This window comes from Caretta caretta, chromosome 10, assembly GCF_965140235.1.
Source record: "Caretta caretta isolate rCarCar2 chromosome 10, rCarCar1.hap1, whole genome shotgun sequence".
Lineage (NCBI taxonomy): Eukaryota > Metazoa > Chordata > Testudines > Cheloniidae > Caretta > Caretta caretta.
The window spans coordinates 83561641-83578161 of NC_134215.1; the positions used below are offsets into that span (position 1 = coordinate 83561641).

Below are 16521 nucleotides of genomic sequence, written 5' to 3' on the forward strand. Positions count from 1 at the left end.
GTCCAGTGACAACACATCCTTAGTTTTCTTCATTCCAATGTGACACTATTACAATGTAGTTTAAATCATTATAAACATATTTGATTAAGTTCGAAAGAGTTTCAAATGACTAAATGAGTAATAATCCAGCTATAACATATGGTTAGTGAAAATGTCCCCCTTTCCACATAAATGAACCCCATACCAAACAGAAGTAATCAGCTGCGTGCTATACATTTATATGTGGTATCATTTGTAGCTTTAATGCATGACAATTCAAGTTCCAAAAACAAAGCGTTCTTGGAAAGTGACAGGATACTCCAGTGTCTGAGTCCCTGATGACTTCTATTTTAAACAGAACTATCAGAAATATTGATCAAGGAAATCTCTAGACCGTTTCCCTGAATGTGTTTCCTAGTTCTGGCTCCTTTAGCGACAGGACTGCCGAAGAGCAAATACACAGAAATTTCTTGGCAGCAGGTCTGTTTTCCTAGTAATTTCTGTATTCCAGGTAACATTTTAGAATAATTTCCTTTTACTTTAAAAGGATATCTTAGTTGTAACTTCTGCAGCATCTAAAGTTTCTCCAACTCACTAGTTACAATAAATCTTGTAATCCAAGTATTTTCAGGGAAAAAAACAAGATCCCAACTCCTAAATCGGCAATAAGAAACTCTAAAGAATAATGAAACACCCTAAAGAGAAACTACTAGTTGGAAAACACTAAGGGCCTATAATATTTAGGTCACTTTGCTTTTGCTTACTGTGCTGTAGTTTTCCTTTTTACTCGCCAATTTTGGAAGGAAAAAATATCTAGAGCCCAGGCAAACACCTAGCTTGCTGTAGATTCTTCCCAACTTCTGCATCTACTACATGAACACAGATCAGAGTACAACAAACAAGATCATTAATTGTAGTATTCCTTTTCCCCACTCCCTCCAAATACACCCTAAACTTTTTAATTTTAAAGCCATAGGCATTCAGAGGAGTACTAGTAGAGGAAATAAAATGTCTTATGCTAAAATAGCCACGTAAAGCAGGAGTCTTCATATTTTTGGAAGGACTACGATTTTGTCCAGTTATTGTTTACTGTCCTTCAAGAAGTAGACAGCTGGAAAGCACACTTAAGTAGCTGTTATTAGAAAGATGTTCAATTACAGATAGTAAACGCTTGAGTTTCAGGGAAAATGTGAAAAGTAAAGCCTCTTTTGCCAAAAGTTTTTGGGGCTGTGAAGCTCCAATCCAGGTTGTCAATACTCTTTTTAAAGATTGGTGTAAATACTGTGCCCTGAGATATCTTTAATCATTTTGCCCAGCGGGGTCATGTGTGTGGAAGAAAGAGCATATTTAAAAGCTATAGAGCGTCCAGTGTCAATTTGTTCTATCACATTTATTAAGCTTCACCTTGCAGAATAGGCAACATTACGCTAGCATGAACACCATCCAACCTTAAACTTTCAGAAAGCCTTTGACAACGTCCCTCACCAAAGGCTCTTAAGAAAAGTAAGCAGTCATCGGATTAGAGGGAAGGTCCTCTCATGCATCAGTAGCTGGTTGAAAGATAGGAAACAAAGGGTAGGAATAAGTAAGTCAGTTTTCACAGTTGGAGAGAGGGTCCTCCAAGTATCTGTACTGGGACTAGTGCTCTACAACATATTCATAAATGATCTGGAAAAAGGGGTAAACAGTGAGGTGGCAAAGTTTGTAGATGATACAAAATTACTCAAGTCTGTTAAGTCCAAAGTTGACTGAGAAGAGTTACAAAAGGATCTTAGAAAACTGGGTGACTGGGCAAGAAAATGGCAGACGAAATTCAGTGTTGATAAATGCAAGTAATACACATTGGAAAAAACAATCCCAACTACACATACAAAATTATGGGGTCTAAATTAGCTGTTACTACTCAAGGAAGAGATCTTGTAGTCATTGTGCATAGTTCTCTGAAAACATCCACTCAAAATGCAGCAACAGTCAAAAAAGCTAACAATGTTGGGAATCATTAAGAAAAGGCTAGCTAAGACGACAGAAAATATCATATTGCCTCTATATAATTCCATGGTACACTCACATCTTGAATACTGCGGGCAGATCTGGTCGCCCCATCTCAAAAAAAAAAGATATATTGGAATTGGAAAAGGTACAGAGAAGGGCAACAAAAATTATTAGGGGTATGAAACAGCTTCCATATGAGGAGAGATTAATAAGACTGGGACTTTTCAGCTTGGAAAAGAGGTGACTGGGGGGGGGGGTGTATATGATAGAGGTCTATAAAATCATGACTGTGTGACGTAAACAAGGAAGTGTTATTTACTCCTAACAAAAGAGCTAAGGGTTAACAAATGTAATTAATAGGCAGCAGATTTGAAACAAACAAAAGGAAGTATTTCTTCACACACAACACAGTCAACCTGTGGAACTCTTTGTCAGAGGATGATGTAAAGGCCAAGACTATAACAGGGTTTATAAAAGAACAAGATAAGTTCATGGAGAATAGGTCCATCAGGGGCTATTAACCAGGATGGATAGGGATTCAAAACCATGCTCTGAAGCGTCCCTAGCCTCTGTTTGCCAGAAGCTTGGAATGGGCGACAGGGGATGGATCATTCGATGATTACCTGTTCTGTTCATTGTTCTGAAGAACCTGGCATTGGCCACTGTCGGAAGACAGGATACTGGGCTAGATGAACCATTGGTCTGACCCAGTAAGGCTGTTCTCAGGTTCTCAAAAGAAGTCTTCACAACACAAGTAATACATTTTATCTATTTAGATTTATACTACATAGAAGAGCCCAAGCCCCCGTCACCACTGATGCTCAGAAATACAGTGCATGCACAAACGGTCAGTTATTACAGATAGCACTACCTTGGTGCAACATGAACAATCAGTGCCAGAGTCTTCAATTAGCAAGAATCAATTACTCTAATCTGAACTGCTTTCCTCTTCCTGCCCATGTCTGAACAAATGATAAAATATTAACCTTTTTCAGTTATCTAGTGATCAGTACTAAGATTGTCTATAGCAATCTCTCAGTGTCTTGATTTGAAACAAAAGCATGATTCAATGTTTAACTTTGGACACTAAATTTACCAATTTTTTTGGTAAATACTTCCACAGAACCAGATACCCTTTTGAAGAGTCCTATATTCCAGATGAAGTATGTAGCTCCAGTTGCTGATATCTGCACTCATGATCTGTCCAAGCTGTAATAAAAAGATCTGGAATTGTTGGGGTATCTATCACTCAACTGATCTTTCTGGTTAAGGAACATATGGGAACTACACTGCATGAGATTTAGACATTTTAAATGTTTCTGATTTAATAGAGCAGATTTACAGTTTGACATTTAGTTCAAACTCTAATGCAAAAGACTAACACTGAAATACAGTGAAACCAGCTCCATGATTCTCTAGTAGATAAACCCCATTTTAACCATCTGAACACTACCTAAATCCTAAAGAAACCATGAAGGAATGCCTAGTTTCACAAGATTGAGAGGAAGTCAGGAGAGACAACACTAGGATGGAGGAAAGTTTCTGGCCTGTAGGAGATAGTGCCAAGATGGGACTATTTGGAAGAAGTTCAGATATTCAAGCCTCCCTCAGCCTGTCATCCCTCTGTACCCACCTCTTCCCCAGATGCTCCCTCAGGCTAAGAGCCTGCAAGGGGGCATGGAATAAAGAGCCTCTCCAGAGGAGAGGCCAATAGTTGAATACCATCTGGCAGATACCAGAGCAGTTCTGTACTGAGAGACCTGCCAGCAGCTTAGAGACAGCAGGTGGGGAAAAAAAACCAAACCATGATCCTCCATTCAATGGGACAACAGACACCTTTTGAGACTTAACTGACAGGGGTTTTGCTGTGGAGCTGGGAAAGAGGACTGGTTGCTGGGAAGGAAGTTACAGAAGGGAAACCATGTTTATTCAACTCAGAAACCTAAGAACAGGTACAGGTCTCAGTTGGGGGTTAAGCAGCCCATTTACAGAAATGCATTCCAGAGGCTTTCTTGTCCTGTTATTTGACCTTCCAACTTTTGACCACCCATTGCACCAATTCAGACAGGTTTCAATGCACATGAAACTGCATAATACTGACTACAGAACTTCACCTAATAACGCCTACATGGAGCTCAATTGCTGATGGAACTAGAGCATATTTTTTAAAAGAACATACTATCTTAAAGACTTCAAGCGACCAAAAATCTGCCACATCACTGTCCACCATTACACCTATCACTCAAGCGCCTAGTGTTAGCATAACTTTGCCAGCATTATTCTGCCACCTCTCAGCACACAAAGAAGGGTGAATCTAATCCGTCCCCACAAGCTCACCTGACAAGTTTTACTCATCTGCTAGGAGACTCCTTGAGTCTCAGTCTTAATTAGGCCGTTTTTAAGTCTCTCCTCCCCTTTCCGAAAAGATTTTGCTGACGGTGTCAGCGAGACGCTGGCACGCCATTGAGCCAAGGGGGCCCACGTTTCGACAGCCCCTCGCTCTCCGCCCCGGCTGCCCCGGGCCACCACCCGCCAAGCACCCTCCCGCCCCGGCCGCTTTTAAGCGACGGGTTGGCGGGCTCGCCCGGAGCGGGAGTGTAAGCAGGGCGATAAGGGCGCCGGAGCCCCGCCGCCCCATCTGGCGGGGAGCGATGCGCCCCACCCCCGGCAGCCGGGCGCGGACACATGGCAGCCTGCATGGCCAGGGGCCGGCTCCGGACAGACACCCGGGGGGGGGCCGGGACCGGGCCGCCCCCTCGCGCTCCCCAGCCCCCGCCCGGAGCTCGCTCCTCCGCCCCAGCCCGGGCCCCCTCGCCGCCCCAGCCCGGGCCCCCACCTTCACTTCGTCCTCTTCATCCTCCCCGGCCCAGCGGTCCCCGCCGGCCCCCGGCGTGGGCACCAGGCGCTTCGCGACCGGCTCCGCCACCTCGAAGCTGTCGGCATCTGTGGGGGAGACGAGAGCGGGTTAGGCGGGCGGGGGAGGGGAGCCGGGCGGGGAACCGAGGCCGCGGCCAGCACCTACCCCACGAATCTGCCTCCGCCGCCATCTTGCCCCCGCGGAATAGGCGCCTCCCGCAGGCACAGCCAGAGCGCGGCGGGGTGAGTCAGCCCCAGCCGCGCCAAGAGCGTCCCGGCCAGCTCCGAGCGCGGGGCACGCCGGGATAGCGGCGGACACACAGGGCCCGCCCCGCTGCCGGGGGAGGGGGCGGGGACTGGCGAGGGGGCGGGGCAGGGACGCGCTGACGTGGCGCAGCGGCCGCCTTGAAATCCCGGCAGGGGGGCGGCGGTTGGACACGGGGCCGGCAAGTCCCGCCTGGGGCCGGATCGCGAGGGCGCGCGGGAGAGCGAGGCGCGGCCCCGCCGCCTCTGGCCGGGGCCCGCGCGGCCGGGCGTTGAGGGGGGGGGTCCCCTCAGAACGGCCGGGCCGGGCCGGGCCGGGCCAAGCCAAGGGTCCAGCGAGCCCCGTGACCACGGCCAGGTGCCCCAGAGGCAGTGAGACCCGGGGGTCACCCCGTGGTCCCTCCCCCGTCGCCCATTCCCAGCTGCTGGGGACCCCCTCCCTGCCCATCCTGGCTACCCGCCACTGACGGACCTGTCCTCCCTGAACTGGTCTCGTTCTTTTTTGAACCCTGTCATAGTCTTGGCCGTCACAACATCCTCTGGCAAGGAGTTCCACAGGTTGACTGTGCGCTGTGTGAAGAAATACTTCCTTTGGTTTGTTTTAAACCTGCTGCCCGTTAATTTCATGTGGTGACCCCCCTTAGTTCTTGTGCTATGAGGAGGAGTAAATAATATGTCCTTATTTACTTTCTCCACCCCGGTCCGGATTTTATAGACCTCAATCATATCCCCCCTTTGTCGTCTCTTTTCCAAGGTGAAAAGTCCGTGTTTTATTAAATTCTCCTCCTAGAGAAGCTGTTCTGCACCCCTAATTATTTTTGTTGCCTTTTTCTGAACCTTTTCCAATTCCAATATATCTTTTTTGAGATGGGCCGACCACATCTGCACGCAGTATTCAAGCTGTGGGCGTACCATGGATTTATATAGAAGCAATATGATATTTTCTGTCTTATTATCAATCCCTTTCTTAATGATTCCCAACATTCTGTTTGCTTTTTTTGCCTGCCGCTGCACATGGAGTGGATGTTTTCAGAGAATGATCCACACTGACTCTAAGATCTCTTTCTTGAGTGGTAACAGCTAATTTAGACCCCATCTCAGGGGTCTAAAAGCTTGAGCAAATTATGAAAAAAATCTTAAAGCCATTAAAAGAGTAGATAAGTTAACATATTAAAATACATACTGGAGAAATTCATCCCTATTGGTTTCAGAGTAGCAGCTGTGTTAGTCTGTATTTGCAAAAAGAAAAGGAGGACTTGTGGCACCTTAGAGACTAACCAATTTATTTGAGCATAAGCTTTCGTGAGCTACAGCCAAGTGAGCTGTAGCTCATGAAAGCTCATGCTCAAATAAATTGGTTAGTCTCTAAGGTGCCACAAGTCCTCCTTTTCTTTTATCCCTATTGGAAACAGCTGCAACGTCTATCAACTTGTCTAGGAGTTGCACCCACTTACACCAGATTTCTCTCTCTTTTTCTAAAAAAGAAACATTTAAATGCAATCCACAGTGTTTTGAAAATGCTTTCCTTTATTAAACATATTTATACACTATTCAAGCAGAGGAAAATGCAAACAATAAACAACATGAATGATGAAAATAAATTAAGACTGCTACAGTTCTTTTAGACTTACCATCCTGTGCTGTGATGCAGTCAATTCTAAAACAACTTATCAGGGCTGAGCAGTGTCTGAGTGAGTACTAGGATGGGAGAGACGCAAGAAACCCACAGGTGCTGTGGTGAGTGGAGTTGGTGCTTTAGTAAAGGGAACCTTCTGAGAGCAGGTTTCAGAGGAACAGCCGTGTTAGTCTGTATTCGCAAAAAGAAAAGGAGTACTTGTGGCACCTTAGAGACTAACCAATTTATTTGAGCATGAGCTTTCATGAGCTACAGCTCACTTCATCTGAAGTGAGCTGTAGTTCACGAAAGCTCATGCTCAAATAAATTGGTTAGTCTCTAAGGTGCCACAAGTACTCCTTTTCCTTCTGAGAGCACTAATTCAGTACTGACTCAGTGGGAAGAATGCCACCTACTGTGCTTCTGTGGGTACTGTCATTTGCAGGAAGGTCTTGACTAGTGCTTGAAGATCTCGTTTGCAGTGTTGCAGCTGGGTTGGTCCCAGGATATTAGAAAGACAGGATGGGTGAGGTAATATCTTTTATTGCACCAACTTCTGTTGGTGAAGGAGAGAAGCTTTTGAGCTGCTCGCACAGATGTCAGGTTTCAGAGTAGCAGCCGTGTTAGTCTGTATCTGCAAAAAGAAAAGGAGGACTTGTGGCACCTTAGAGACTAACAAATTTATTTGAGCATAAGCTTTCATGAGCTACAGCTCACTTCATCGGATGCATGCCGAAAGCTTGTCTCTTTCACCAACAGAAGTTGGTCCAATAAAAGCTACTCCCTCACCCACCTTGTCTCTCTAAAGATCTCATGGCACTTTGAATTCAGCCAAGACATGAGGGTTAACCCCCTTGTCTTGCAAACTGAGCATTTACATCTTTCTTCTGAAATTCTATGAGTTTAAATTGGATTTCATATTCTTCACTTCCTGCCTTAGACTGTTTGCAGCATTGATGCATGTAGTTAAACAATTGTTACATTTCAGTCTAGAATTGGTTGTATTTTATGTAATATGTTGCATTTGATTATTTTTAAAGCACACTGAGATCCTTCAGGATGCAAGGGGATCTTTAAATCTAAAATATGATTTAATAATCTAAAGTATTATTGACAGGTAATGAATTTTTAATGCAATTTTTGTCTTGACAGTGACATCTTTTACTTTCTAAAGGTGAGTGGCTCATATATGTCTTCTTAGAAGCACTGAAGTGCTGTTTGTAAGCTCTGACTGGTTGAGCTCTAATTTCAAGTGTGCTGTGAGACATGCTTTTGATACTAAATTGAACAAATTTTTAAACTAGATGTAAATTTGAAGTAAACCACCCAGCATGAGGATCATCCTTTGAAACTAGCAAGAAATTAACCATTTTTTCCCCTCAAGTCCTCCTAGAAGTAGTGTCCGGAGTAGGATGACCAGACAGCACTTGTGAAAAATCAGGACAGGGGGTGGGGAGGTAATAGGCTTCTGTATAAGAAAAAGCCTCAAATATTGGGACTGTCCCTATAAAATCAGGACATCTGGTCACCCTACCAGAGGCATCTGGAAATCAGCTTATACAGGAGTGTGTAATTGCAGTTGGTAGTTTATACTGCTTGATTTGTCATTTGAGAGTCTTTAGCAGAATACTTTTGGCTGAGGCACTGTGATCACCATATACACCAGACCCTCGCTAGAACATGCATCTATATAGTGCGAATTCGCATATCACGCAGTTGCAGCCATGGATCCCAAATTTAATCACTTTAATTGCAATTCATTTTAACGCGGTCCCCGCATGAACACGGTACCGCGCATGGATCCCAAATCCTGTGTTCTAGCGAGGGTCCGGTGTATGTACTTTTCATGTGCAGAGTAAAAAGAGGCCAAAGCTAGCTCAGAAAGAACAATTCATGCCATTCTTTAAAAACAAATCCAACTTTTATAAACATAGCATATAATTTAAGGTTCAACTCAATAAAAATTAGCCATCCCTACTGACTACCTCTGCGGTGGTAACCGCAGAATGCCAAAGGCTTTCCATTGCAGACAGCTCCATGAAGTGCCAAGGGACAATGCTGCTTGAAGCTACTGTGTTGGAGGGAAGAAAGGAAGTACACCTTTCCTTGCTTTCTGGTGTGGCAAGGCACCTCCTTTGTCTCGCCAGAGTTAGCACTTCCCTCTCTGGCAATGGTGGGCCTGGGGTAAATTAGCCCCACTCTGGGCAGTGTGCCTTCCCTCTTCTGTGCTCTTTTGGCTGTGTTTTCAGGGTAGGCCCCAGGGTCAGCCTAAGGGGTGATCCTTACCCAAAGGAAAAAGGAAAGAGTGTCTTGTAAACCCAGAACCAAAAAGGGGATTCCTTTCCCTGCTTTCTCACTGAGGCAGGGTGTCATCCTGGTGCTTGCCTTGGGGTGTCAGTGCTTCCCCTCGCAGGCCCTTGAGTTTGGCCATTCCCCTATGGGAAAGAACACGGCCTCTCAACCTGGAAGAGCTGGTTTCCCTGATGCCACTAGCCTGGCAGTAGCTTGTCTCTCTCTTCCCCTTGCTCTCCCTCAGAGGGTTTTTTAAAGGCCTCAGGCAGCCCTTAATTGGATTCAGGTGTCCCTAAGTGACCTGAGGTAACCCCCTCTCAGCTTGTCAGAAACAGGGCCCTTAACATTCTGCGGCTAAGATATTGGCCTTCCAGGACCCTCTTGCAGCCATCCGGCCTGACTTTGTCCCACTGGCAACTGTAGTTTAGGCATTGTCAAGGCTGATACCCTACTCTGGCAGTTTGAATGCAGAAGGTGGTGGCCCACAAGGATTCTAAAAATTAATACTGGCCACTCCAGGCTTGTATTAAACTCCCAAGATTACAGCTTTTCTCTGACCTTGGATGGGTAGATGCTGCCACCACCCAAGTGCAAAACCCCCCTTTTTGGAACCCAGGAAGGTGCACTTGGGAATTCCTTCCTATGATGGGGTAACCTTAAGCCCTTTTCCCCCCACTCCGGGGAAGGGCTGAGAAAGAAAGCAAAGGAACTCAGCTGTTGCCACCAGCTAATTAAACAACATGTGCACAAACCTCTTAGGACACAAAATCCAATCCTGTTCTTAAAAAAGGTAAATTTTATTAAAAACAAAAAGAAAGAAAATACATTTGAAAATTCAGGCTATTGCTAGATTTAAAAACCCACTTACAAGAATTAAGCATCAAGAATAACCCTCTTGAGGTCCAGCTTAAAGGTTACAAGCAAAACAAAAGCATTTTTGGTTAGCACAGAGGAGTCCACAAGCCATAAAGAAACAAACAGAGATAAACCTAATTGCGTCTTTCTGGACATTTCCTGATCTCCTTACGTATCTGGGGGTTTCAAGTGAGTAGTTTCTAGGTATGAGTCAGATGATTTTTCATACCTGGCCCCAAGCTTCTTACAGCATAGTTCCAGCCCTGTCTCTGCTTCTCCCTGAGAACAACAGACAGACAAACAGACAAAGGGGAAGTTTTTTCCCAATTTTAAAAACTTCTAGCTCGTTTGGTCAGGTGTCCATTGCCTTCCTTTTACCTATGCAGGGACATTTTTTAACCCTTTACAGGTAAAGCAAGTAAAAAACAACTACTAAGAGGGATTTTATAGCTAACTGGCTGGTTGTCCATAAAAGGGAGCTACCCCCCCCCACCACCACACACTCACACACACCCCCCCCTTTCATTTATCACAGGCATACACTCGATGACGAGAAAGGGGCTAGAGGAAGACACTGATTAGAAACACTGTGATAGGTATAGAATAGAAGAGTTTACACTGTAAAGCATTCATTTAAACAGATTTGTATGGGTCTAGAATGGGGTCAAGATAACATCTTGGTCAAAGACAGAGAAACAATCTGCAGGTTTGAACGATTTACTGTTTGTTATATTCACCATCCACATGCATGCTATCCTCATGTAAGGTTCTGTCCTATAAAAATACGTGTGGGTAGGAGTTCCTTTACTAGCATTCAGTTATTGTTTGTATTAGGTAATGCCTGGAGACCCAACTGAGACTGGGATCCCCACTGTGCTGGACCCTGTACAAACAGAGTTGGTGACAGTCCATACCCCAAAGAGTTTACATGCTTAACAGACAAGACAAAGTGTGGGGAGGAGGGGAAACAACATTCAAACAAAGTGAACAATGTGATGATTTGCAAACACCAAGTTAGTTCCACTATTTTTGTTACTGCTTGTGTTGTTTAGGTTTTTCTTTTAAAACTATTGTGTGGGGTTGTGTTAGGAGAGGATTAGCTACAAGAAAAGACAAAGGAAAGGAGCAAGGATGTTGAGAGAAGGGAGGAGAGGAGGATGGAGGGCAGTAGAATTTCTGAGAGAATGTGAGATATGGGCATGCAAGGGAAAGGTTTGCTCCAGCAGCCAACTGATGGAAGGAACGGTCAGAATAAAAACTGTAGAAAGTTAACAAGATGACAATCTGTGTTGGAAGGTCTCTGCTCCTGCCAGTTGAGTCTCTGCCTTCAAGCTGGCTTCACCCTTGTCATTTTTTTTTATTTCACCGAGTTCCCATGGCTGGGACACTGGTGAGGCCATATGGGTCCTGGTGCCCCAATGGGACATGTTCTGGTTCCAGGGGGATTGGGAGGGAAGCGTAGCCTCATATGGTCTTCTGCATCCCCCATGGTGCTGCTACTGTTCTTGTCTGGTCCATGCCAGATTTAGGCTTGGCTGTGTTCTTGCAGTCCTAAGGGGAATATCAGGCTATGTGCATGCAGTCCTTAGCTTCAGCCAAACTGGCTCACATCCTATCTCCTCCTCCCACTGCACACGCTGCTGCAATTTTTACACAAGTTTAAGCACAGATCTTACCTATCTGCTGGGTCATATATAGAACAGTCAAACATCAAGGGAGATAAACTATTATGTATTTCTCACTTACATATCTGTCTTTGTAGGAGACAGGAGAGAGAAGGGGATTAAAAACAAACATTAACCAAACTGGGCCTCATTGGATTTGCTGCCAAGGGATCACTATTTTAATTGTAGAAAATCCTCTTCTTGAAGAAATCAGATTTTATGAGGAGAGAGGAAAGGGAACTTAAATTCTTACATAGGTTAGGGAAGAGTATCTCAATTTACCATGTTTTGGCATCTTTCCAGTTCCTAGTGTGCTTTTCCTTTTCTTTTATCTGACATAGAATCAGAAGTTGTTATATTCCTGTGGAGAATGCATGCTCTACATGTGTGATTAAAACACAGAAGTAGTACAGAGACAATTCTTTCTGTTTCTGGCTAGCCAAAAATGATACGCTACCTTGAGCAAGTAATTTCATTTCTCTATCCTTCAGTTTCCGCATCTGAAAAATGGGAATAATATCTACCTTGCAGTGCTGTTGAGAGACTAATATTTGTGAAGTACGTGGAGATCTTTGAGTGTTATAGAAGCGTAAAGTGTTGCTTTTAGAAATTGGTCTGCAATTGTCAGTCAGAAATTCCTGTCTTCATTCCCTTCCTCTCATCAGACACAGATCCATCAAAGTCATGACAGACAACATGGCTTGCATGTTTTAAATCAAGCGGCAAGAAAAGGCAAGATCACCTTCCTTCTGGGCAAAGGCAATAAAATGAGTGGAATTGGTTCATGAAGTATCACATAAGAATCTTAGCAACACAGCTGCCCAGCATACAGAATGTCACAGCTGACATGCTCAGCAGGTGCTTCTTCCAAGACTACAAATGGGAGTTAGATCCCAGGTTCTGGTTGGACTCTTTTGGGCTTGGGAGTTTCCACAAGTAGACCTTTTTGCCACAACTACAAACAAAAAATGCCACCTATTTTGTCCAGTGGGGTGGGTTAGATCACAATTCGCTGGGGGAGGCCTTCCCTCCTGCCATGGATGAAGGGGCTGTTTATACCTTCCCTCCAGTGCCTCTCATCCTCAAGGCAATAAGATCAAACAGGACAAGGCCAGACTCATTCTGATAGCCCTGATATGGTAAAAGCAAGCATGGTTCCCTTACCTGTTTCATCTTGCTCTCTATCCGATAAATCTCCCAGCTGCTAATTTCCTCTCCCAGGACTCTGGTCCTCTGATGCATCCCAACTTGGGCATTCTTTGCCTGAAGGCGTCATTCCTTTACAGGTTCACAGGGCTAGAGTCATCCTGCTCTGTGAGATATGACACATACTATTAAATAGTAGAAAAGTTTCCACCAGAACGTCTTACCTTCAAAAGGAGACATGATTTGGCCACTGATGTGAACTCCACGATGCTGCTCCTGAATCTGCCCCACTTCGCTCATCCCCAAGCACCTGCTACAATCTTAAGAAATCAGCATGTCTCATAATTCCCTCCAGGTTCACCTGGTGGCCCTAACAGCCTTTCATACTACTATTGAGGGGTTCTCTCTGTTTGCTAACCTCACAACTGCAGGATTTATAAAAGGCCTGGGGAATGTCTTCCTATAGATAAAGGTTCCTATCCCTGCCTAGGACCTGAACTTGTTTCTCAAAAGCCTCCAAAAACCCTGTTGAACTGACGTTCACCTGCTCCTTATTGGATTTGTCTAGTAAAACAGCCTTCCTAGTGACTGTTACCTCAGACTGCAGAGTCAGAGAGATTGGGGCCTTAATGGCGGACCTCCTCCCGCACGTCACAATATTCTACAAGAATCAGGTTTCTACCTAAACTAACTTCTGAATTTCATCTGAATCAGATCATATACCTACCAGTTTTCTTTCCCAAACCACATACTTCCAACCTTCCAAAATCATATACTTCCAATTCTAGATGTCACGAGGGCGTTTATCCTTCTGTCTGGATAGAACTAAACCATTTCGTAAATCCACTAGACTCTTTGTTTTGGTTGCAGACAGGTCTGCCATTTCTACCCAGAGACTCTCTAAATGGATTTCCAAGTGTATTGTAGTATGCTACTATCGTATCGACATTCCACCTCTACCGGCGCACTTGACAGATCACAATCTACCTCTATGGCTCTCCTTAAAAAATTTTCTATTTCAGAGATCTGCAGAGCCTCTACATGGTTTTCGGTGCATGCCTTCTCTCTAGACACAATATCCTGGTTGATGCCTCCAGATCTGACACTACATTTGGCAATGCAGTTCTCGCCTCTGTGATGGACTCCATTCTGAAGGCCCCTTCCCCTCCTTCTGGGAATACTCCTTGGGAGTCACCAAGAATGGAGCACCCATAGGGACCCTACTCAAAGATGAAAGAGAAGTTACTCACCCTGTGCAGTAACTGTAGTTCTTCAAGATGTATCCCCCTATGAGTGCTCAACTACCCACCCTCCTTCCCCTCTGCTTCGTAGTTTCTTCTGAGACTCAGTGGTGGAGAAGGAACTGAGGGGGTGGTTTGCCTGTGCAGTCTGACATAGCCTCGGTGCAGGGCATGAGGATACCAACAGCACGTGCGTGGGCCAAACGGACACTGCTAATGAAAATCTCCAATCAAGAGTGGAGCACCTATAGGGGAACACATCTCGCAGAACTTCAGTTACTGCACAAGGTAAAAAACCTCTGTTTATTCACTGTCACCCCACATCCTTTTTCAGGAATCACAAGTTATATATCTAAGAACAAAGAATGTAAGTCACATTTACAGGACACAGTCCTACAACCTATGAGTGTGACTAACATTGTTTGTTCCTAGTAGTATAACCTTTCATTTTCCTACATGAATATATCTTTTTATCTGTATCTGTCTTGTAAAGTGTACGCTCCTCGACTGTGAAACTACATCTTGTATAGCACTGAATACATTATTAGCATTTAAATATTTTCTGTAGTTATACAAAGTGGTTGAATCTCTTTGAATATAGATGTGTGAGCTTTTGGAAAACATCATGTTTGAATTAATTTTCCTTGCTATGCTTTTTAAAAGGATACTGGCTTTTTGACTTCCTGGAAAGACGATGAACGTGCTCTTTCACTAGCTCTTTCTCTGTGGCTTCGCTTGAAGTGAGAGATTGGAAAATTAGATAATGGGAAATTTCTTCTTCCTCTGAAGACAAAATATCAGTCTGGCTTTTAACAACTGGAAGATGCTCTGAAGATCTATTTTAATCAGTTGGAGAAAAAAAGACTTCAAAATATATGGTTTCCTCTTCCGTTGCCCATTTACCTGGCATAGGAGCAGAAGTAATAGAAGCAAAGACACAACTAAATGTTAAAACCATCAAGTTCAAACACATTTTCATAAGCTCCACGGTAGGAGTCATCTTTATGAGACCACCATGAAATATGGGGTGGGGGAGAAGAGGGCATTGTTAATTATAAAAATACTATGCACTTCTATAGCACATTTCACCCAGGACCTCATATTGCTTTAAAACATCCAAGTATTATTCCCATTTTACAGAAGGGCAAGCTACAGTACAGATAAACAAAATAATCTGCCAAACATCACCTGCTGCATCAGTGGCAGAATTATGAGTCTCGGACTTCAATTCCCTCCTATCTCCTAGGCCACACACTCTCATTTAATATAAATGCTTTCCATATCTAAAGGTTCCTGCTTAGAAGATAATATAGGTCAGAATTGCTCACCTAAAGCCCTATGATAGTTATACAAAAGATATGCATTGGACCGTGTACAATATATAACATCAGAATCAAATCAAGACTAATCAAAATGAACCAGCTATAACAATTTTATCAGATAAAGTACATGTATTTGTTTTTTTTTCTTGTTTGATCTCCATTACTGACTTTAAAAAAAGAACAAGTTTATTTTTCCTCCAATTTTAGAGCCTAAAAGTTACATAAAATTCATATTCTGAAGAAAACTGTTTCTGCAGGGAGTGTAGGCAAGAAGGGCATTTGCTGATAAATGCCAGATGAAAGAATTAACATAGGCTAAAAATCCCAATACAGTCGCTAAAACAAATATTTAATACAAATCTTGTGATTCTTAGTATTAGCAGTTTTGTCAGAAGCAGCACAAATTGGTAGATCCGTTCTCTATAAAAATACCTACTCGGGATTCAGCACTATTCAGTACCTGAATTGACACAAGGATCAATCAGAACAAAACAAATTGTTTCATGTTACCATCCAGGGTTACCAAGCTAAAATTTTATGTGCCTCAACAGTGGACCAAGTGAATAAATCTTCACCTTCATCCATCTGTCCTTGCCTGCTTCCCACACAAGAAGAGAGAAAAAGATTGCAGCCTGTGCTGAAAAATATCAACAGCATAATGAGATATTTAATTTATAGTACACAAAATGGTACAGGTATGCTACTTCCTATCAGATACACACTGGTTCATTTAAAGTTTTTGGTTTTTTTAAATATTCAGTATCAGGAACAATGGTGTAAATCTAGAGTGACATATGGTTAGACTAAGCAATCCTTGAGTGCATCCCTTTAGTTTCTCCTAGAAAGGCTGTACTATTGAAACCTAACCTCAGGTGAATGACTTCAGAAGAAATACTTTTCCTTACATATTTACGTAGATTGTAAGCCCTCATCTTTCTTCTAGCCTGGGAAACACCATTAACACTTACAATCCTATACACACTTGTATCGTCAGGGATAGATTAATGGTAAAGGGATGCTAATCCATTAAAATCACTTCCCCACCCCTCCTAAAAAAAAGGGGGGAAAAACAACTTAGAGGCACCTCTCCCTCCCCCAGACAAATAGTTGTCTTTCTCCCAAAAGAGGAAGTTTAGTCTACCTCACAAGGCAGCTGGCCAACATCAATCAGCTGTGCATGGCTGTCTAGTACCCTACCTCTGTGGCTCTCGACCTTTCCAGACTACTGTACCCCTTTCAGGAGGCTGATTTGTCCTGCGTACCCCCAAGTTTCACCTCACTTAAAAACTATTTGC

At 43.7% G+C, this 16521-nt stretch overlaps 1 protein-coding gene across 2 annotated transcripts in view; it reads right to left on the minus strand.

The window, feature by feature from the left end:
* Positions 1-5153, minus strand: part of EIF3J (eukaryotic translation initiation factor 3 subunit J) — a 29283-nt gene extending 24130 nt beyond the window's left edge. For both annotated transcript variants that reach the window (XM_048867457.2, XM_048867458.2), the window contains exons 1-2: positions 4994-5153; positions 4808-4914 (exon numbers count right to left, since the gene is read on the minus strand). In XM_048867457.2, coding sequence (XP_048723414.1) covers positions 4808-4914; positions 4994-5018 — 132 coding nt within the window. In that variant the 5' untranslated portion in view covers positions 5019-5153. The remainder of the gene's footprint in view (positions 1-4807; positions 4915-4993) is intronic.
* Positions 5154-16521: the final 11368 nt, after the last annotated feature.